General features: G+C 31.3%; 1 protein-coding gene across 1 annotated transcript; it reads right to left on the bottom strand.

Annotated features, from left to right (window-relative positions):
* Positions 1-1,249: 1,249 nt before the first annotated feature.
* Positions 1,250-24,784, bottom strand: LOC129229872 (GPALPP motifs-containing protein 1-like). The gene is made up of 6 exons (XM_054864250.1): positions 24,594-24,784; positions 16,524-16,849; positions 8,661-8,786; positions 6,926-6,994; positions 6,393-6,452; positions 1,250-1,488 (listed from the first exon to the last, which is right to left on the bottom strand). The coding sequence occupies exons 1-6, from the start codon at positions 24,631-24,633 to the stop codon at positions 1,339-1,341; spliced, it is 771 nt and encodes a 256-aa protein (XP_054720225.1). The 5' UTR covers positions 24,634-24,784; the 3' UTR covers positions 1,250-1,338.
* Positions 24,785-25,034: the final 250 nt, after the last annotated feature.

Raw genomic sequence — 25,034 nt, 5'->3', positions numbered from 1 at the left:
GCCAAGTTAACTGACGCATTAAAGAAGCATGGCATGTTTCAAAGTAAATCCGACCACAACTTGTTCATAAGCAATAATTAATGGAAGTAAAACACAAATGGCAATTTATATTGACGATGGGATTGTCATTGTTCAGGATGAAGCAGCATTCTTCGAATTCATTAACGAGTTCAAGCAACATTTCAACATTAAAGTGAAGACGCTTGTTTTCTTGCCTTCAAGTTGAACGCTTGAAAAACCGTTCCCTCTTCTTGCACCAAGAAGCATTTACTAGAAAGATGTTACAGCGATTTGGAGATGTCAAGACATCACACCTTCCAGTAAAGAAATAGAAGCTCTATGTCGATTACAGGAAGCCAAATGAAGAAGGCATGATCAAAATCAAGGAGGCACTAAGTCTCTCAACTGTGAAATTCCCTATACATCAGTAGTTGGAAGTTTGCTTTATTTGGTGAATTTATCTAGATAAGACATGATTATGAGTTTAGTATCTTGTAAGTTAGACATAACTATAGAGACAGGTGGAAAATCGTACAGATAAAATTAAGATATCTACACAATACCATTGGACACAGCATTGTGTATAATAATGGTGATGACAAAAGTCAGATGTTGTTTAGTGACGCAAATAGCAACAGCAGGGTGTAATTTCTTTTTATAGTGGAGGTGCAATCACATGGCAAGACAGATACAGGATGCAGTTGATGCCACAAAAGGATCTGATATAATTAAAGCACTGGTTTGGTGAGATGGCTAAAAAATTTTCATTTCCAATCTTACAGGTTGACAATGAAAGTACATGAAAACCCTTCGATTTTGCTCGCACAAAGCACACCAAAAATACAAATTTGTCCGACATGAATTGTTAAAGGGACACTTTTGATTAAACTATGTCAGAAAAGACGAGCAGCGTGCAGACATTCTGACGAAGGCACTTCCAGCCCCCAATTTTATTTACAAAGTAATCCTTAAAAAATATAAATTTCTAGATTTATGAAATCTGTAATTTATCTACAAAACTTTGCTATGTTACTTTGCATTAATTAGATTTTACTCTTCGCAAAAATATGCAAAATTTATGAAAACATTTGGGGGAAAACAATGAAATTTTTCAAAAAAACCATGTTTTTTTTAAAAACCACTTGGTTTAAACCAAATAGCCCTGATAAAACAATGAAACAATTTGAATATATAATAAAAAAATACTTGAAAAGAATATTTAAAAACTTCATTCTAAATGAACAGAAAAAAGTTATTTTATTGGTTTAATATTTACAAAATGTGTTTTCAGGCGAAATAAAAAAAAGAATAAGCTTATGTAATGAGGGACATACAATGTTAAAGATATTGTTCAGCTCCTGAGTGAAATCTTTTATTTAAATATTTTGCTTTGTCTATCACAGAATTCACTTGTTGGTTACTAAAATGGCGAACAGCAATTTCATCTCGATCAAAGGCTTTCCTCTCTTTTGGTTTATCAGATTTTTCCTAAATTAGAAAAGAAGAAAAAATAATTTTATGAAGATAATTCAACTTAAAATAAGTTGGAACAATTAAGCAGACATTAACAAAAGTTTTAAATAGTAAAACAAAAAAATATTTCCAACAAAAAAAAATGAAGTAAAAGAGTTGGAAAAACTGATACACAAATTGCCAACAAAAAGAGCTACAGGTTGAATCAAATTGTTAACCAAAATAAAGATTAGCTCCAAAAACAAATTTTCAACCAACGTTTACATTCAAATAATGACATAATTTTTTTTTTTTCTGTCAGTTTTTTTTTTTTTTTTTTGATCAAAATTAGTTTAAATTGTTAAGTTTAGAAAGATATGTAGAAAAGTAAATATGTATGCAAGCAGGAGTGCTGACTCTTATGGTGCTTGAGCCTACTGTGTGATGTTTGTCGTGTGTTGGACCACCACCTTCTACATAAAAAGCCCAATCGCTGGCTTCGTCACGTGACCGGAAAAGGCCGAGGGAGAGGAGATTCCCTGATGAAAATCGCTTTATTTTATGTCCCGTAAAATACTAAAGCTACTATTTTAAGAACATTAGTTCACCAAAAATACTAACATAGATCAAACGAGAAATCAAAAGTCAACGCTCTTTTGTTCTTTTAATTGAGCAAATACATAAGAAAGAATGTAGGGAGTAACAAGATTACAGTAACTAAAATGTTCAATATATTGTATCATATTTGCATAATTTTTTAAAAGACTTATTAGATTCGAAAAATAAGGTCTTATAAATATTCATCACAAAGTAAACATAAATGAAAAATTTAAATTTTAACTATCATAGACTCATACTTAAACAGAAACAACATACTTTAAATTTTCCCATCCGCTATCATAGAAACACTCACGTACTTTTAGTAACGCAATGGCTATCACAAAGTATTCTAAAAAAATGTATTATTGAATAATGTGTTCTGCATGAATATGAAAAGATACATGGGAAATAATGTATATCTTGCATCACTATCTACAACACAAAGTAATCAAATGAATATTTTGCGAAACAGAAAGCAATTTTTTAAAAAATGTCAGTTGTTAGAGAAATATTTTTTCTTTTTGTTTACTTTACTAGGCACATCTTTCCCAATCAATTAAAACAAAATTTTAGCTTTATTCTTAGAAATTTTCGTGAATTTAGTAGCTGCATTTTATTAAAATTATTATGAAATGACGACACAAAATTTAGTGATCAGAATTTCTTTTATGCAAATGTAAAAAAATATCTAAAATGTTTTGTAAATATTTCTTTCTTTGCAAAAATTTAATTTGCGAGAAAGAAAGAGCTATTGATATCTTGAAAAAGAAAACAAAATTCTTACCTGTTCTTATGTTGTAAATTATATCCATTAAAGATTGTTAAAGTTAAAAGATTTTCATTTCTCTTTCATTCTTCATTACAGTGTAAGGTTACTAAAATGTCGTTATATTTTCAGAATTAATTTATTTATAAAAAGGAGATTTTCTAAATCCACGAGTGAACTCTGCTGTAGAATAGCATTAGTGAAGAAAAAATGGCAAAGAATCCAAAACTTAATTTGAGATTGGCACACGCGTTGGCGAGTGTTGAGAGTGCTGAACGGCCAAATAAGGATCTCTGGCCTTTGACTCGGCCTTTTTCTAGTACGACAACGCTCATTTAATGTAATCAGTCCGATGGCCTTCAGTATAGGAGGTGTTGGTTAAACACCCACGTTTCTTACATTTTCCGTTTACACATACCCTTCATTTGGTTTTTGGCTTGCACTTATTCATTATACAATAAAACACTTTATATGACAATACTTGATAGTGTCCTTTAAGGATTTCTCAGTAAAAATACCTAAAGCAAAAGAGAGCTAATTTTTGAAACTTAAACCTCTGATTTTTAAAATGCAGTACCACAGTGAGCAAATATACTTTACAAAGCTTTCAATTTATAACAAATTTGGGGATTTTAATAAACACACTGATACTGTGCAACTATAAGGTAATCCGGGGAAAACTTATCGCCAAGTAAAGAAAATGAAATCCACACAACAGCTCATGCACAGCAAGAAATGAAGGGGTGTTGCCATGACAACAGTGACGCTGTCACTCCTATCCAATGATAAGAGACTGCTGTTGGTGCTTTTTAACCATGCAAACAGTTCCCCGCATGAGGAAGCAGAGTTGCCAGATTGGCTTCTTTTGAGCCAAATTTGAGAAATTTGCTCTTCTTTTTAATCGGCTAGCTTGAAAAAAATCATCTGTCTTCTTGGCCTTTTTTTTTTTTGGATTTCAAACAATTTTAAACAATCTTTTGATAAAAGTTGAGTTTTTTAGACTAAGATTTGTTCTAAGTTCTTCATACCTTTTAAATAAAGTATTTGGTCTTTTTCAACCATGCTTCAACTTGCGGTTGTGGTTTTGATGAGGAATGTTTTTGTCTGTACGATGGTAATAGATGATGGCTTTCGGTCCCTGGAGTATTTATTACTCCAAGATGGTCGGTAGCGAATTTTAGGGGGGGGGGCAGGGGGCCCGGGCACCCCCAAAAGAAAAAAATAGTTTAACTATTTAATTTTTTAAAAAAAAATTGATTCCTCTATATATCATGAAGAAATGTTTTAGTTTTTTAAAAGAACACAAATGTTATTTCAATAAAAGCATTCTTGTTTGCTAAAAAAGTTATACTGGATGCAAAGACCAGAGGGGCAAAAGGGTTTCAACTTACTGGTTTTGAACTCAAAATAATGTAATACCGCGATTTTACAGTGTATTAATTCTTTTTTGATGGAATCAGTAATTAACATTTTTTTTTTAAATGTGTGGAAGCCTAGAAAAGTCATTTCAATTCAGGGAGCTGTTAACGAAATAATAGATTTTTTTTTTTTTTTTTTTTTTCAGTTTATGAAAAATGCAAGATGAAATAAATCATATGATAGTTTCTTGGCACAACCATAAAACCGTACGTGCCTGGGTGGATCTAAAATATTCTGAAACCAGAAAAAATGTAAAAAAGCTGAAACCTTTGTCTGGCCAAAGGAATATCAATGACCTCCTACTTTTCAATGAGTCAATAAATATTAAAGTATATCAGGGTAAGAAAAAAAATTATAATTCCCTTTAAGTTAAAAAAAAACAACACAAGTTTATACTTAAACTTTGTTTATTTTCTTTGAATTACATTTTTAAAAAGTTTCAATAGATCTGACATAACTCCACAAGTAAAATGCAGTTTTCAAATTTAACTGCAAATTCACACCAGAAGTAATTAGCATGAAAAAAAATCACAGCAAAACTTTATGAAATTACTTCATAATGTGAAATTTAGATATTTCAAAAATTATATAGCCAGATATAACCTTCTAATTATCAAAACAAATGTTTAAAAAAACAAAGAGTTTTTGTTTAAAAAGTAACATTCTCCCAAAAATAATAACTAAAATCAAGTTCAAAAAGTTAAAAAAAAACATAGATTAATTCAAAAAATGAAATAAGAAATTTAAAGTAGCTCCCTTGTTTTATGCGGGGTACGTTCCTTGGACATGCCGCGTAAATCGAAACCGCGTAAATTGAGACCTAATACTAGTGTTAAAATAGGGGTTAGGTTCCATGGATAAAAAAATACTTCATTCCAGTGATGACTAATTGTATAATAAGTTTAATGTGTACTTATATATTTCTAAGCACAACACGTATAAAAAAAAACACAAATTAATTTAGTATTTATGAAAAGTAGCTAGCTATGATAGTCTTTTGGTCGTCAAGAATTTTTCTCTGTAGTTCTTTGCAGAGTATTAATGCATCCATGATCATTTCCATGATGGAATCTTTCTTCACTAACAAATCAGAAAAATCATTCTGATTGTCAACGAATGGCTCAAAATTTTCAGTGTTGACGTTTTTGGTTCTGTGTCATCGATGTCGGTATCCTCGTTGCTTCTGTCCTGGTTTGTCACTCCTAAAAGCTCTTCTTCCAGTGAGATCTGAACTGTGTGAGTTTAATTCTTTTACTTCTGCAAAGAGTTCTGGAACCAATCGCATAAAATGTGTTTATTGGCACAAGCTCGATTATTAGCATGCGAAAGTGCAGTTGATTACTCGTATTCTACAATCTTAAGGAGTTTGGATTTTGAAAGAGGGGAAAATTTTATCTGTTTGCATTGCTGCATCCACATAAAACCGAAACTCATTCCCTAAAATAAAATAAAGGTGCCAAATCTTCAACCGCATAAAATAAACCCACGTAAAACGAGGGTCTACTGTATAGGTGAAAATAACTTCGAACTTGTAAAACAATTGAAATGTTAACAGGAAGCAAAATGATTGAAACTTTAAGTGGGGCATGTAATTTTCAGAGCAGAAAATGTTCCATATTGTCATGTTTTTACTTATACAAGCTTGAAATCAGGAAGATTCTAACCAAAAGTAACTCTTCTGTAAAAGTTCTTTTATAGAAGAACTTTTATGAAAATTCATACAAAAAAAAAAAAGAGATTATTGAAGAAATGTATAAAAATTATTTTATTCCTCAAATTAGATCAAAATTTTTATTTACAAAATATTAGTAAGAGAAACAATTTCTTTCAAAACATGTGTTATAATTTATTCTACATTGCTTTTTAAAATGTAAGTTGGGTTGTATTTGAATAGAGTTACTAGTTAACCTGGGTGGTTTAACTTATGAGGGTTGTGATGTCACTGGATAGTGTCTATAGAAAAATGACTATTAATGAATGGTCGCTCTTTTTGAACATGACCTTAGTAGTTTGACTCTGATAAGACATAAATAAGTAAAACAAACAAATAAAAGAAATAGTTAATGTTAAATTTATTTTAGACTTAAGTTAAACATCACAAAAAGTGATTTGAATACAAAAACATTTTTTTTTATAAATAAGGCATTTTGTTTACCTTTTTCTTCTTTTTGTCTTTTCTGTGCAGTTCTAAGAGTGACTCAGATCGCCTTGATTTCTAAAACAAATTAAGGAAAAGTTATTAAAAATAAAAAATCTTTCTTATAAAAAATGTTTCACAAATGAATAAGCAAAAACATATCATTACTAATATATTATAACTCGAAAAGGTAAATTATTTTCACTTATTTTAAATTATTAGACACATAGAATGCAGTATTGATATCTATGGGGGAAAAAATGAAAAGATAGAATCTGAATATAGATCAGCATTTAATGTCATTTAATCATTTATAGCTTGATTAGTATGTTAATGTCAATCATCTCCAGGATTTTTATATTTAAGCTGAATGACCATACACAAAGTCATTAGCACACAGCAAAATATAGCTGGTCTATATGACACTAAGATCTTTGAGGATATCATTCATAATTACATAAGTAAGGAAAAAGAGTCTCTAAAGTGAAAAAAAAAATACTTCATGAAATACTTATAATTAGCTCACATACTGAAAAATTGACTATGCTTACATTGTATTTTTTCAAATCTTCTGTAGTTTTTTTGTCTTTTTCAGACTGTCGATGAGAACGTTTTTCCTTCTAAATAAGAAATGGAATTTTTTTTAAATGAAACACAGAACAAAATTTCAATTTATTAGGCATTTATTTACACAATAAGAATAAACTTTAATATGTTTAAAAGATTAAAAGTAGTCCTATGTTAAAGACATGGATACAAGTAATACAATAGAACAACCTTGAGAAAAAAACAACCTTGTTTTATCTAACATCGTTGCAATTCAAAAACACCGCTTATGTATGAATTTAGAAAGGCAAAAGATAAGTTACTGATTTATTATAAACTTCATTTTCGCAATACCTTTCAGTCTTGTCAAAGAAAAAGAAACAAAAGCGATGGAGGTCTTTTGTGCTGCATGTAACTCTGCATCTGCATAAATGGAAGTAAGACACCTGATCTCAGCAATTTTGATTGAACTATGTGTTATTGTAAAAAATTCTATTTTAAAAAATAGATTTAAATTTTACTTTATGCACAACTCAAGAAATCTAAGCATCCTTAATAGTCATATTTCTGTGAAAAGGTAAATCTATTGTTGGGGCAAACCTAACCTGGCAGTCCATGTAATAGTGATAAGGCTCTTTGAATCCTTCATAATGTTGTGCCACAAAGCAGTTAGCTTTGCCCTTACTACAAGTAATGGTGCATTAAAAGGCAAATTATGGAGCTTAAACGATACCACACCATTCTTGTGCAACATTCTATTCCCTATAGCACTTGCCTCATTGGTCCTGAATTCATTTCACAAGAGCACAACCCCTAACATACTTCAGTTAGTGCAGAAAGTAAATTCAATCCAAACAAAGCCAACAACTGTTTAAAAAAATAATAATAAATAATAATAATAATAAAAAAACAGGGCAGCCCTAAAGTTAATCTGGATAGATACATTAGAAATCTAAATATTACAAGACAAAATCATATCTGACAGGGAATTCAATTGGAATAAAATTGGATCACTATAAACAAATTTTCATGTCTTCACACTAGAGCTTAGTCAAAAAACTTTTTGTATTCAGAAAATACTGAATTCTTTGCACTGAGATAGAAAACAAGATGATGAAATGCAATCGACACAAATTGTCAAAGTAAAGCAACTTTTCAGATTACTAGTGCTTTATTGATGTTGTTTTACTCTTTCATAATAATTTTTGGCAAACAAAATTTACTCCAACAGCTTCAAATTATTAATGGTATTAATCAACTGAATTTCCTCTGAAAACTATTTTATTGATTTCGATGATTTATTTGACTGCTACAAAGCACACTCTTTAATATAATTGACTGATGAAAGGACAAAAATGTTACACCTCATGTAACAACTTTTAGTAACTTTGTCATTCCATGAGTTCTTGTTCAACCACTAAGCTTCTATATTTACATCAACTTGGTAATTAACATCTGTAAATAATAACTTTCTTGAACATAATATGCAGCTGTAACTGTGAGACTAACATTTTCAATGCAACTTTTCCAAATTTGATTAATACAATATATTCCCAATCTGTATTTCAGATGTAGTGATCATTGCATTGAGATTATTGAAAAATTACTAAACAAAATTAACTGTCATGACTGTGTACATTGTGTTCAAAAAAGCAATTGATTAGAGTAAAAATTAAACTCACATTTCAATGGCAAATCATGTTTCAGCAATTTAAATATAAATACTAAATATAAATTTACTTTTGATGAATCAGACTTTGATCCTGGTGCTAAACATCTGGATATAGCTCCAAGTTGATTTCTACGAGATGTATCTGGAACAACCATCCATTCTTCTCTTTCAATCTTGTCAGAACTAGATACGCTCTGAAAATTTAGAAGATACTCTTTAATTTCAAACAAGAAACAAATGACTTTAAGAACTTCACAAATTTAAAAGACATTTGTTGCAAGTATTCCTGATGCTTGGAGGAAAACAAGTTTGCATTTTATTTATATTTGTATTAAATCTTTGGGGTTATCCACAAATGATGGCACACTTTGAGGGGGGGATTCATTCAAATGTGACAAAAGTGAAGGAAGGGTGTAAGACTAAGTGTGAAATCAAATTTCAGTTGAAATAAAAGCCTTTTTTATAACAGTACTGGCTGCATTGTCCGGCTTTGCACGGTCTACCTCGAAAATAAAAGTTATGTCAAGTGATGCATGTTCAACAATCAGGCTTCAGTTAAAGGAAAAAAAAAAAAATTTCCCGTCAAAATAATCATTCTTAAAGAAAGAAAACGGCAAATCAAAAATTCCTGAACAAATAAAACGCAACTTTCTTGATTGTCTTCTGCTGGCAGAAAAAAAAGAGAGAGAGAAAAAGAGAAAATAATATTGTCAAATAATACTCAAAAAGAAATTTTTACCTCAAAACAAAAACAAAATTTTATTTAGTCATAGTCAAGAAAAAAAGGTGGCAACCTTCTGAATGGTTTTAATCACGCTACTTTGAAATGAGATCGAGTAAACAATAATTTTCTGGCAGGAAATTCTGTTCCATTAGGCTTAAAAATGCTTTTAAATTCTTCCCTAGTGATTTTAGAATCTTGGTTTTCTTTTGAAATTCAAAGGAGTTAAATCAATTTCAGGGATATTTTTCACAAGCTATCGAAGGGCGCTATATTAGAACTGATCGAATAATTATTTCGGGTAGAAAGAGCCCTTTTCGGGCCCTAAAATTAAAATTTGAACAGTTCGGTTCTTTTTGGGCGTTCAAAAACCTCCCTACTTTCCTTCTTGGGTGCCCAAGTACCTCCCTGCTAAATTTGGTCAAGATGCGACGTAAACTGGATTTGTAACATTTGCGCTTATCTTTACGTTAAAACATAAAGGACTCAAGAGTTTTTCTGAAAAAAATTGAATACATAAATAAAAACTTTAGAGTGAAAAGAAATACTAATCATATCAACAATAATTATTTCAGAGTAAAGACCATGGCTGCCGAGTCGGAGTCGATCTTAGTTTGGGGTTAACTTGGGAGAGATCAAGCGGGGTACACAGTTACCCCATTCTTATCCAAACACCTATGGCAGGGTAAATATTTATCTGTAATCAATCAACCTTTCAGTATCCTCCTAATAGTCCCCTTAATAAGTGAAGTGTTTTTTTTTATACATTCTTTTCTTTCTGCACGTGAAGCAATCATTTCTTGGAATTCATGTGTTAATGGGGTATAACTCACTTTCTCCACTCGACCGTTACTGCTTTGAAATATCTCATTCTGAGCATCGTAGTTTTCCGTTCTCTTGCTCTCTTTTTGCATTTACATTGCTTTGCGCTCTGAATGCTGGAGTGAAAACATAAACTTGCGGATTATAAAAAGATAAAAAATGATTTATAGAAAATTTTAGATAAAACTGATTTGGGTAACTCAGTCATTCAGCGCGATCTCTCTCGGGTTGACAGGGCCGGCTCTAGTAGTTCTGCTGCCCTAGGCAATATTGACAAGCGCCGCCCACCTCGAATAATAATAATATAAAATAATATATTAATAAAATAAAAATAATTGTCAAGTGCTTAACATTAAAGTGAGTTTCTAGTTGAATTCCACACTGGGTTTTGCATATCTAAGCACTGGTACACACTTATTATCTTTTTAAACATTAGGGAGGCAGATTTTAGGGGCAGCAAATTTTGAAATTGATTTTTTTTTTAATTTAAGTTTTTACTATCTGTTTCACAGGGTCCATACTCTAATTGGATGAAAAAATTCCATGACTTTTCCAAGACTTTTTCATGACTTAAATAAAATTTTCATGACCTTGTTTACGAAGAGAATAACACTAACTTAATCTCAAACTTGCTAATTTTTGAAAATGAGCTTTAGCAAAACGCCTACAGGAATGCCACAGCCTCATTGAAGCATTTACTCGTAATGGAAAAAATATAAGTGTACACTTAAAAAACTAAACTATTCTTATTTGTCTTCATCATTTAAATTTAAGTAAAGTAATAATTCAGTGAAACTAAAATTATGATGCTTAAATGTCTATTTTTTTTAATAAACAAGCAGAATGATAATGAATGAGACAAAGGTTGAATGAGTCGTCATTAAGTTTCAATAAATTTGCTTCAAAAGTTGCCTTTCAGTGTCAACAGCGTATTTAATCATCCACATAACTTGACAGTATTTTGGTTCTTTAAAGTAAAGCCCCATAGTTTAGTTATTTATGTTTCTAAACCAGATATTTTTTGAAAAAAATCATTCAGTAATGAATCAATTTTCTGATTCAAAAGTACTTGTTTTGTTTACTTATTTTCACATTTTTAAATGCATATAAATTAATAGATTCAGAAATTCCAGAACATGTTCGATTCTTGACATTGAACATAGCAGTGGGTCCATGGATTAGTTTTGTGGGCCGTATGTTGAGCACTACTGTAGTACTACTTAAGAGTATTAGAATTCCCCTTTTTCTGTATTCTATTGCCTGACTAAAGATCTTTACTTTATAAAACCTTCAACAAATTAAGATAAACTCTGATAAATTTAATAACGAAGTTCTTACGAGTAATGGAATCGAACTCGGATGCAATTGAATTGCTTTTTTGAGTGGGCGTGACAAAACCAAGAACGTGCAAGTTTTCTACTACATAATATAAAACATGAGAAGTGTTGAAAATAACAGTAAATTCAAAATAAGAGTTGTCCAAGCAGTAAAATGACATCCCAAAAAAAAGGCAAACGGCTGCAACAGAAGTGGATACAAAGATTTTTAAAAATTCAGATTTGATTTTGGGATTGTTCAATTTTCCACTTTTAATAACTCTTTTGTGCTATCACTCAGACTTAATATTTGTAATGCTCTATTAGTTAATTTTATTTTAACTCTGTCCAGGACATTTTTCCATGACTTGAAATAAATTTCCATGACTTTTAATGGAAATTTCAATTTTCCATGACTTTTCCAGGTCTGAAATTCACTTATTTTTTTTCCATGACTTTCCAGGATTTCCATAACCCGTACGAACCCTGGTTTCAGTGCCATAAGATACACAGCTTTAATGTTAAAAAATAATAATAATTTAGAATTTGTACCAGTGTTTGAATATGCAAAACATAGTTTGGAATTCAACTAGAAATTCCTTTTAATTTGAGGGGCGGCAAACTATGCGATTTAAAAGTCTTATCATTATAGAAAAACTTGTGCTACAGAAATAAAAAGTTTTTGAACCGTCAGTTATTTGTGGGCACCCTGTATTTGACAAATAAAATAATCAATGTAACAATATTAAACTAAAAAACAGAGTACAATGACTTTCCTGAGAGCATCAAAGGTTAATTAATTCTAGTTGCTGTATAATCGCTATGTACAATATAATAGACATAGACTAGGTTGGCAGAGAAAATTCTAACTCTTCAAAAGGTGCCACAAATCGGAAAAGTTTGGAAACCCATTATCTAGAGCAAATAAAAATATCTGATGCATTTTAAGTAACTTTTAGCTTGATTTACATTCATATGGAATTTTAAAATATTCTTCAAAACTGGTAAAATACTCTATAACATAAAAACTAGGGTTTGAAAAGATCATGATATTTTTGAAAATATCCGATAATTTGATATACATCGGATATTTTGATATATATCCGATATTTTCAATCAGCACAAACTAAAGTCGCCAAAATTGTAAAAGCATCCTCAAATTACTCTTTATTTTCCTATATTATTATTACAATGTGTTGATTTAAAATTAAGGTTTCTTTCATTACTTTTATCTAATATTTCATTTTAGATTATCAATTTTAATGGAGTTTATAGCATAAGCTGTTTTACTCATTTTTTTCTGTTAATTACTTTTAGTTATATATGATTCAGAAATAAAAGACATGCATTTAGTCTGTGTAGTAATAAAACATTTTCTTTTTTTCCTCACTAACATTTAATATTTAATTAGGCACTTTTAATACGAATTAAAATTAATACATTACTAATATTTTTATGAATATAAAATAAAAAGGAATATTATTTTACTTTGTTATATCAATGATGTATTAATACATCATAAAAATGTAGTAGGTACATAACTTTTTGGTTATTTTTAATAAGAAATAAACAATATTACTAGGATTACAGTTGAACCTGTATATCTCGAATATTTTTAATTTCCCTCAATTTGCAGCCAAAATTCAATGTATTTTCCATGTTGATCTCGAAAAAAAAAATGTTTACATCTAGAATTCCAGCAATGCGGTCATTTTCGGATTCGAAGCCCAGTAATCTTCAAAACAACTAACGACTTCCCTTAAACGCAGAAACAGTAGTATGTCCTCAAGGGCAGAGAGGGCAGTGTAAAAAAGGCAGAAATGCGTCCGGGAATACGTTAATTTTCTAGGAAGACCAACGAAAGGACAGTTGTTTCGAGCACTTTTTCAGAAGCAGAGCACAGGGCAGAGAACAGGACAGTGAGGTGAGGGGTGAACTTGACAGATTTGAAATGTGGGGTGAGTTTTTCAAGTTCGTGGTTAAAGGTCATTCAAATTAAAAGCCGATTATAGGCGTGGAAAAAAAGATGAAAAAAATAAATTATAGAATTTTTGAACGGCAATCCATTAATGAAAAAAATAAAATAAAATGGTTCCTCCAATGCAAGGACCAACATGTTCCAGTAATGCAACAAAGAAAAGTGGAAGATTTTTCCAATGATAGATTTTCAGCCATTGCCAACCTCAAGAGCATAGTTGAATCCAAAAAAATTAGGCACCAAAAAACAATAAAAAACTATTTTTCTTGAAAAAGAAAGCTTAAAATTTCATTATTGTCAAAATGATTTTTTAAACTTGCAATCAAGTACTTGGTATAAAATAGCCTAGTAGCAGAAACTTTCTAGCCAGTCTGCAACACTATTTTTGGTAGTTCAAAATAACCTGCAGTATTATTATTAGTTTTATTTTAAGTTTTCATAAAATACACAAGTCCTTTGTGAAGGTCAAGACTTGGACAATTTCCCAACTGGCCAGTTGCCACAAGACCCGAAAAACTTAGTGGCCACCACTGTCCCTGAGTTTTAAAGCATTAAGGGGGGGGGGGAGGCAGCAGCCTTCACTACTTTCATAAAAATAAATAGAACCTGTACACACTATGAAAAACAATTATTCAAAACATATTATTTTTAATATGAAAAATTTGCGTTGAAATAGGTTTTTAAATTTTTTTAATTAGTAAATGAGAAGTTGGCAGGAAACTGCACTTTGGATGAAATATTTAGCTTATAGTAAAGCCTTCAAATCAATGAGGATCAAATACAACTGTGCAGATAATAATTCGCATTTTTCAAAAAAATATTTTATAAAAAAAAAATGATTTATTGAACATTTTATGTTATCTTCAATAGTTTGTGTTGAGGTAAACATCCAATTCCATTTTTGGAAACTTGGGTAAGTAATAGTCTCATTTATTTCTATTTTGCGCATGACCAAACAAGGCGTCTACGCGAAAAATTCATGGTTATAAATAGATATTTGAATTTGTTACATAAAAATAGTAATAAATTCAAAATCCTTAAAAAACTACAATTAGGTGAAACAGTCAGTTTTTAGCACGTTAGCCTCTAAAGCAATGAAGATAAGATAATATTCTGAAGATAAAATTTTGTATTTTTAAAGACAATAATTAAGAATTATCCAAAAAAAATGGCACATTTTGCATAATTTTCAACAGTTTGCATTGCAATAAATATCCCATTCCATTTTTGAAAACGTAGGCACTTCATGAGTCTTGCATACCAACATCTTGGGAATGACCAAACATGGCGACTTCGATAAACATTAAGATATAAATTTCTGAATTTGTTGCAAAAAAAAATATTTTAAAAATAAAAATCCTCATGAGACTACATTTTAGTTGAAAAGTTTTAGCGCTTTTGCATCCAAAGCAATGAGGATAAGGTGAAATTTTAGCATAAAATTTTTCATTTCTCAAGAAAATAATTTTAAAAAATAAAAATAAAAAAACGGTTTGCTGAACATTTAAAGTTATTTTCATTTGTTGGCAGAAAGATAAAACATCCAATTCATCTTCATTTTTGAAAACTTTTGCACTTTTCTACTTCGATTTTGTGAATGATTAAACATGGCAACTATGTTTCTAGCTGAAATGCTGAAGCATCCACCTCTCAAAAAGCAATCTTTGCCAAGTTGTATTTTCTTTTTTTTTTCTTTTCTTTTTTTTTTTCTTTCTTTTTATTCTTTGGTAAAATTATCTGCAGGCCACCGAAAAATCGCATGTCTTGCAGTTTCTGCTACCGGGTAAAATAGTAGAATACATACTTAACAAAACTAATATGGAAGAATTTTAGTCTTTCGCATGCATTGTCTGTAGTATAAAATTAAAACTTTCATCATCAGATTCCAAATTTCAATAAGTTTCTCAAAATTTTCGTATCTCAAAACCTCTTTATGTCGAATTTTTTTCCCTTCCCGTGAAATTCGAGATAGGCAGGTTTGACCGTAATCCCTAAAGCAGAATACTTTACGATGTTCTGCAACGTAAAATCATTTGACCAAAATTGTTCTGCAAGTATTTCAAGCATTGTACGTGAAAAAACGTGACATTTTCCACAAATTGGGTGGCAAAAATCAAAATCGTTTCATATAGGAGTTGTTTGTTTTTTTTAAACTGGACTGTTGTTATTCATTTCTGTGGAAATGAAATATTTTCGGAAACATCACAGCTTTCAACCAAATGACTAATTAAAGAGACCAGAATTTGGAAAATTAGTTGATCATGAAAACTATAAAATCAAAAAAACTTTAACAAGGTGTCAAACCTAAACCGATTGAAATTTTACAAAAATAGTTTATGTGCTTTCCAAAATGCATAGAAAGAGCAAAGATACAAAATTTTATAAAAATTCGAACCTAGGTGTCAAACCACATTTTTTTTGGTTAATTTTACATGGCATGAAGGAGCAATTAAAATAATGTTACTAAATAAAGAAATTACTGAAATAATAAATAGAATGAGTCGAGGTTGGGTTGCATATAATAAAACACTTTAAAACAATTGAAATATTTTTTGGATGCAAAAGGATTGAAATCTCAAACAAGACACGCAATTTCCGGCGGTGGACGTGTTTCAGTGTTGGCATGTTTCCAAAACATAAGTGTATGGCGGAAATTGTAATAATGAAGATCGATTGGGAAAGTCCCCAAAGGATTAATCAAATTCAACATAGCTGGCATTCCGCCAAATTATCGTAATTTGAGATAATTTTAGATTTTCTTTTAATTTTAAGAAGTTCAGTTTCTATAGATTCTCTGCACCGCAATTTTTGCAGATTTTCGGCACCGCGGTTTCTGCAGATTTTCAATGAAATTCGCAGAATTTCTGCAGAAAATTTGTCAAATTTCCTTTCACATTTGAACAGAATTGTTCTGCTGCTCAGGCATATGTTCTGCGACGTACGTCGCAAATTTAGTAGTATTCTGCTTTGGGGACTGTAATGATAATTTTTACATCGAAAATATCAAAATATCATGATATTTTCAAAATAAATAAATATCAGATAGATATCACGATATATATCGGCCAAAACCCGGATAAAATATTTCACATACTTGATTGTCCAATTTATTTTTCATACTAGTTGCTCTTTTCTCAATATCTTTCACAACATTGTAGGCATCTTCATTTGAGTGTGACGGCATTGGCCCAACATACTCTTCATCAGAGCCACTTTCCTCCCCATGAAGTGATGAGGGTATTTTGGGCCCAATGAATTTTCTTTCATTTTTATCTTCCTGCTCTCCTGCTGCGTCTTTGTCATTTGATTTTTTTACAGAAAGAAAATTGGGGATTTGAGGGCCAATTAACTTTGAAGAGCAGCTTTCCTCGTGACTTGAAGAAGTTGATTCATTAGTTTTCTTTGAAGGCAAATTAAATCCTTAAACAAAAAATTAATAATAGATAATGTTAAATTTGAATCTAGTACAACACAATTCTACAAAAACACACTGTAAAAAAATAATGTATAAAAAGAATTAAAACTTACAAATGATATGCTTAAACTTATTTGTGTCAAGGTTTTTTTATAAGACATTCAAATATTACATTTTTGTTGAAACAGAATTTCATTGTAATGGAATATAAGCAATGTAATACCAATAGAAGCAAGACTGAATATTTATTTCATTGAAAAAGATATTTTGTTGTATTGATATTCATTGTAACGAGACCAACATGGCATTTCCTCGCCATCCTTGAGATTATTTAGCAGTTTTGAGATCATGAATACTTGGATTTTATGGGGATACATTTAGTGCTGTGGTAGGGGGGGGGGGTTACCACCACAAACTTTTGTTTATTTACTGTAAAAAAATACAGTTGTAATGTAAATTAGAGTTCTCTTAAATATTCTTTTCCGACTGCAGCAATGAATAATCTATATTATATGGTTTATGTTGGATCTCAAATTTGGTACAAAGATATTTCGGCACCCTGAGAAGGAACGTAGGGGGTTTTCACACACCAAAAAAGTACTGAACTGTTTGAATTTTAATTTCAGGACCCGAAAATGGCATTAAATGGCTCTTTCTTCTTCATCAGCACAACAGCCTGGTGCAGGCCAAGGCTTTCTCCGTCTGCTTCCTCCAGGCGGTACGACACGTTGCCAGGTTTCTCCACCTGTTCACTCCCAAAATTTTAAGGTCCTTCTCAACACTATCCAGCCACCTTGTTGCTGGTCTTCCCCTTCTCCTTGTACCCTCAATCCTTGAAAAAGTTAGCTTTTTAACCGGGTCAAGGTCTGCACGCCTAAATACATGCCCCAGCCATCTGATTCTATTGGCTTTAATTACTCTTAAGATGTTGGGTTGTCGGTATTTACGGTATACTTCAAAGTTATATAAACTTCTCCAAGTGTCATTTTCTTTTACTGCTCCAAAAATTGCCCGAAGGATCTTTCTTTCAAAAATGAGAAGTCTATTTTCCTCTGTTTTATTAATTGCCCATGTCTCACTACCGTATAAAATGATCGGTCTTATGAGGGTTTTGTATAGGTTAATTTTTGTATTAATGGAAAGGAGCTTAGATTTTAATTGGCTCTTTAAGCCAAAGTAGCATCTATTTGCCATCAAAATTCGATTTCCGATTTCAACTTTAAACTCATTCTTACTGGTAATAAGTGCACCCAAGTATTTAAACTGGGTGACTCCTTCAAAAGTATAGTTTCCAATATTAAGCGGCTGCACATCTTGTATTCTAGAATGGCTCTTTCTACCTGAAATAATAATCCTATCAGTTTCTTTTTAGGGTCATTCAAAAGCGCGCAAAAAATACCCCTTTCAAAGGTTTTTTTTTTTTTTTACTCTGGAAGCAAAACTACCAAGTCCCTAAAATCACCAGGAGAAATGTTATAAGCATTTTTATGTTTGAGAAAATCAATTTTAAATTGGAAATATTTATCGTCTGCCCCCAGCTGAGTTTTAACTGAAAAATCAAAAATTGGAAATGTGAATAAAATCATTCAGAAGAAAGATCTATATTTTTTTCTTGACTGGGAACAAATAAAATTCTAGTTTCTGTTTCAATTCTTTTCCTGCAATCGGAAAATTTTCCCTTTTAGTTATTTTTTTTTTGCGATCTATCAGGAAATTTTAGATTTTTTTTGTTCAAGCCTGATTGTTGAACATGTGTGTCACTTGACAAAACTTTTATTTTCAACGTACACCGTGCTAAGTTGGGCGACGTGGCTAGTACCTTCATAAAACACTACAAAAGCACATTTTTCTAAAACTATCTATTTGCTTTTAAGTTGTGATTGCAGTAACACAGGGGTCTCTCCAGAATTTTTTCCAAGCTCCGTTTTTTGTGAAAAATCAATTTATTTTGTGAAAAATCAAATAATTTTGCAAAAAAAAAAAATTTTTTTTTTTTGGAAAAAACAAAATTTTAGAATTTTGAGATGGCGCAAACTGCATCATTGACACTTAAAGTTGAGTGTTTTTCAAATGTGCTAAATGGCGATAAGTTTGAAGTTGGTAACCTTATCTGAAGCGATCACATTTTCCCCTCACCCAACAATCCTTTGCAGTTCTAAGTTCATTTCGCTGTATATTATTGTTTATTAAATCATGAGCAGGGAGAAAACTGCTTACGACCCCTATTCAGAGGAGGTTGACACTTTTCAGAGAAGTTTACAACAACACCACTGCATAAAACAAACAAGCAAAATTATAAACCAAACCGACTTTCAGCTATTAATTTCTTTCAAAGAAACCAACAATAAGCATTATATTTATTTGGCCTTAGTAGTTATGTAGTAGTTATTTATCGCTTGAAGGAGCATCACAAGAATACCGATTTTTTTATTTCTTTATTAAAAAAAGGTTCCAAACATTGTTTTTATACACGGGAATATGCTGCGTTATTTTGATTTGAGATTAGCTTTTTCAATAAACAATTTATGAAAGATCCGTTTGGGTTTATCATAATTTTGTGAAGAGTCCATTTTGGTTGATCAAGGTTTCGTGAAAGGTCCGTTAACGAACGCAAATTTCCTCTGGCCAGACCTCTGGAACAGCATAACGAGCACAATTATTTTATACGATTTTGTAAAACTGGTCGAAGGCAAAACACTGCTGGTACTTCTGGCATTAGCTGCAAATGACAAATATTTCTATATTAAAGAGTTTAATTTAAGATGTGTACTGTTTGGCTTAAAAAAACGATTTAATGAGTACAAAATGAAAAAAGCAACACAGAATTGAAATAAATAATAAAAAAAAACTCCAGGTGAAGTGACTAATTACATACCTAGGGCTCAACTGATGTCAATTTTTGGACGATGGGCCGGTTGTTCAAAGACGGCCAATTGTTTTTTGTTCTAAATGGCCGATGGATGCACCTTCGTAAAGATGGCCGAAATACAGGTTTCAAGCATTTTTTAAGCATCAAAAAGGTATTAAGTGAATTGTAGAAACAGATGGCAAGTCGTGTAAAGTAAAGAAAAACAAATGGGCTGTAGAAATATATCTCTAACAGAAAAGGTAAAAGAGAAAGAAAGAGGAATTTAAAGAATTGTAATGAAAAGTCACACCAGTACACTAGTAGTTAAACTTTTAGTAATGATTTACTTCATTTCAGCAAATAAAAAGGTAAAAATCTGAAATATTACTACATATTTTAGGAGTTCTGTTTTTAAAAAATGACATGCGAAGAGCTTCAAAGATGGTTTGCAATCATGTTTTAAAGACAAACTGGATATTAAATACTAATAATAGTAATAAACAAAAGTTTAAATGAAACTTCCAATAATATCTCTATAACTTATATTCATTACTGCACAAAAACCAGTTCTATATACACACTAACACAGGGCATATTTTAATGGGGGTTTTTCGGGCAATTGCCCACACAGTCAAATAAAATTGGCCCCACAGTCAAAAAAAATTGCCCACCTACATTTTCCTAAATTTTTCCATCAGTTATGTGTTTCTATATATTTTTTTATTTTTTTGTAAAAAAATGGAAGCGTAACCCCTATCTGTTCCTACAAGCAAAAGTTTTTTAATAGTTTCTAGTTATAATATAGTCAAATCAGACCATCGTGCCGGAACGACAATTGAAACAATAAACAAAAAATTGAATATTGCTCTAAATGGCTGTGGAACAATCTATTTCAACCCGCGGCCATCCGTCATAAAATTTCTGCAAATTAAAAACCGAAGAGAAGGAAAACCAGAAGCTGAACTTTACAAAGATAGGTTTTATATGAAATCTTTTTTGAAAAAGACAATGTTATTTGAATTTGGTTGTATTAAAATGAAAATGAATGGTTGTATTATAATGAATGAAATTAAAAACTCAGTGACTGTTTGAACTATTTTAAACGCTGAGTCACAGCGTTTATGTTCTTTACACTCTTTTCCTATCGAACAAAACGACCATTAGCAATAATTTCCCTAATTCCAATTTTCACGCCCTAACTCTTATTGACGATTCACACCCTAACTCTTATTTTGACGATTATTCAACTAACATAAACTGCGCATTTACAATCTCCCCCCCCCTTCTGATCAAGTTTGAGTTGCCCACACAGTCAAATTTCCTTAAAATATGCCCTGCTGCAACATAACAACTGCTACACCAAGTGCAGAGCTTTTTTAGTCAGTATACTGAACGTGAATATATGCTTACTGAGTATGCTATATACTGCTAAACATTATTAATAGCGAATAAGTATTTTTTGGCTAAATGAGTTATACACATTTGAAAGATATAATTGGCTTGAAAGATCTTTAGCATAGAAAATAAAGTTTGTACATTTGTCACCTGTAGGTATTTCAATTTACTCGGAGATAAAACTGTTTGTCTTCTATTGCGGCTTATAATAACCTATTTCGCGATTGTCGATTATCATCTTCCTTTTTCAATATTTTGCAAAAACATTCATTTATGAGAAATATGTCATTTTTTTAAAAAATGTAATGATAGTTAGACTACAACGTGCGTATCAGTAGTAATATTTTTAAAATATAGGCAAACATTCCTTTCTTTTTGCACAAAATCACTCATTCACGGTGTTATGATTAATGGCTAATGATACAAACAAATGTTTGACATATACTATTAACCGAGTTCAACTCTATAAGTAAGGATCTAAGGATCTCTGAAAAAAAACTATTCTATTTTTTAGGTCCAAAAGTGAGAAAGAAAAAATAATAACTTTTTAGAGATTAATACAAACCACCATACAAACCTTAAATTCGGCGTTTCCCATACTATTCTGATTGAGGAGAGTACATTTACAGCAGTTAAAGTTTTCAATCATAAAGGGCCAGAATATATGTCAGAATATGTGAGTATTTATTAGTTCAATGTTAAGAAAAGGGGGTAAGCTAAAATCAGGGAAATATCGAGGTTTTTGATTTCTGTTGGAGAAAGAAACTTTTCAGAAATTTTGTCACGTCACATTGGGTGATCAGGGGTCTGTCCAGGATTTTTCACAGGGTCCGTTTTATGTGAAAAATCAAATAATTTTGGGAAAAATAAATTAATGTTGTGAAAAATCAAATAATTTCGCAAAAAAAAAATTGTTAAAACGAAATTTTAGAATTTAGAGATGGCACAAACTGCATCAATTAAACTTAAAGTTGAGTGTTTTCTTCTTCTATGTTGAGAATATCATTCTGGGGTGTTTTTTTAGTATTTGGCGGGGGTGGGGGGGGGGGGGGGGGGGGGGGCATCACTCTCTCAAGTAGCAATATTTATCTACCATTCTACATTATGTTAAATTATACTAGAAATATTTCTGTACAGCATTTAAAATAATTGTAACAAAAAAAAAATCAGACAAGGGTTCAGTATTTAACTTTTTGACCCAAGACACTCTTAAAAAGCATAGAATTTCGTTTAAAACTTATAAATTCCATGATTTTAACAAAAATAAAAAGATATTTTATTTGTTTACCACTTAACAAAGTGAACTAAACATCAAAAATTCAAAAAATCGGATTCCCATAGCAGATGCAGAGAGATCACTATTCTCAAAGTGAAGGCATCAAAAGTATAAAAACGGCTTGTAAAAGAATTATTTTTAAATTGCATTTTAGAGTGCTATGATAAACATATCATTAATATCTGTGGACACAGTTGAAGCAAAAAAAAAATTAAACCATCGATTCAGCATTTAAATTTTTGACTCATGAAATGACTAAATGAAAAGAAAATGGAATTTTGCTTTAAAAATTTAAATGAGGGTTCTAACAAAAATAGAGACTTTTCGTTTATTTTTGGATCCTAATAAAGCGAAGTTAGCTTGAAAAAAGAACAAAATATGATTATCATATCGGATGTTAAAAGATTATTTTTAAAAAGGTAGACATTTAAAGAAAAAAAATGGCAAGTAAAAGAGTTTATTTCAAGTTAATCATCCTTGTTAGCATCGAAAAATCAAACCCATGTAATTTTCTCTCAAAATAACAGTTAAACATCGCACCGCACCATAAAAACACAAATATTGACAAGCTGGTAAAATGATGAGAGTATTTTCTAATCTAGTCATTATAAACCTTTAACACAAGACGCAAAATGGCGATAATTTTGAAGTTGGTAACCCTATCTGAAGCGATCATATTTTTTTCCCCCACCCTTACTATCCCTTTTGCAGTTCTACGTTCATTTCTTCGCTGATATATATTATTATTGTTTATTAAATCATGAGTGGGGGGGGGAGAAAAGTGCTTACCAACGCCTTTTCAGAAACATTTACAACAACACCGCTGCTAATTTGCTGTGATAAAACCAAACTTATTTTCAGCTGTTAATTTATTTCCAATAAACAAACAATAAGCATTATATTTATTTGGCAGTAGCAATTTATCGCTTGCAGGAGCATCACAAGAGTGCCGTTTTTTTTTCTTTGCAAAATTAGCAGATTTTGTATAAGCTGATCCCTCTAATTTGACTTTAAAAAAGGTTCCAAAAATTATCAGTTTAGGTTTAATATGCATTATTTTGCTTTCATTGCTCTTTCAATAAACAATTTGTGAAAGATCCGTTCTTGTTTATCAGAATTTTGTGAAGGGTCCGTTTTGGTTGATCAGGATTTTGTGAAAGGTCCGTTTTGGTTGATCGGATTTTTGTGAAGGGTCCGTTAACGAACCCAAATATCCTCTGGCCAGACCCCTGGAGATCCCCCCAAATTTTAGCCTTGTTTAAGCTTTTCCACTAACATGCTAATACATTACTGTTAGGTATTATTTTATCTACAGAGCATAAAATTCTTAAAACTGTTATCAAAGTGAGTGTTATGATAAGTGTGTCAAAATTTCGGTAGTCATCTAAACCTCGGCATATTTCCTAAGTTTAAAATTGGTGTCAGTCCCGTTGCTGCCCTATTTCATGCCCTACACGGCACTTACTTTCAATTATGCAGTAAAAATTATGATGTATAAAAATTGGATTTTTTCTTTTTGAATTTTCAAAAAACATCAGCATGTAGATGTTTTCAAAGGCTGAGAAGCCGATGTTTTCTCTAAGTTTGCATCGTTGTCTATGCATCGGTCCAGTTCTACACATAACACCATGCTTTTATTTTTAATTCCTTAGTTATTTACTTTTCCTTTTTAGGCTCCCCCACTAGTCCGGTTTTAAAACCTTAAATTCATACATCGTTAGAAACATTACTTCTATAACTAATTAATTCTGTCAGTTTATGTTACATTTCTTAACCTTTAGACATGAATGCAAATATTTAAAAGAACGTGCAAAATTAAAAAATCACTACGAAACATCGCAAAAAAAATGCACTAAAGCATATGTCATATAAAAGAAATACCGGCTACACACTGTGATAAGATGTAGCCTTAATTCAAATTTGTCCAAAGAAAATTCATATTGTACCATAAGAACTGAAAAATTTTGCAGAGAAGATGTGATTAAAACCGTTTAACGCCAACGGCTTTCAGAATTCAATAAAATATTCGCACACAAAATCAATCAATGCTGAACTATTTTGTTCCAAAACAGTTAAAGACCATGTTCATCAGAGTTCAAGCATTTCAAAACAATCGAAAGAGAAAAACAAAAGCAAGCTAAAGAATAGTTTAGTGTATGTAAATTGTAAATGTAAGTACAATGTAGTGTAACACAGGTAATCATAATTAAAAAGTGAAGAACTAATATACCAGGAGGCAAAGGAGGACCATATAAATCATCCATTTTCATTTCTCATTTGTTTAGAGAACTTTTTCTTTTGGTAAATCACTTACACATTTCATACAATCATTTATATGAAACTAATTACAAAAACACAATCCAAAACGAAACAACGAAACGAAATATGCATCAGTCATTTCACTTCAATTTCATCCCGCATACGATAAAACCACGTGACATTTTTGGCCAATAATGGGTATTTTTCATCTGCGCGTTATTCGTCTATGACCACAACGTTCGGAAAAGCTTGCGGTCGAACTGGTGACATCACTTTCCCGCGTTCGGAAACGCTGCGGTCGTTTTTTGGCGGTCCACTTGGTAGCAACCTGTCGTACCTAGGTTGCGTTCGACGAGCTCGACCGAGAGCGACTGGTTAGTTAATCACGTGACAGCTAATGATCACGTGCTTC

Source organism: Uloborus diversus, chromosome 9 (genome assembly GCF_026930045.1).
Source record: "Uloborus diversus isolate 005 chromosome 9, Udiv.v.3.1, whole genome shotgun sequence".
NCBI classification, from domain to species: Eukaryota; Metazoa; Arthropoda; class Arachnida; order Araneae; family Uloboridae; genus Uloborus; species Uloborus diversus.
This window is presented reverse-complemented; position numbering and strand designations above follow the sequence as displayed.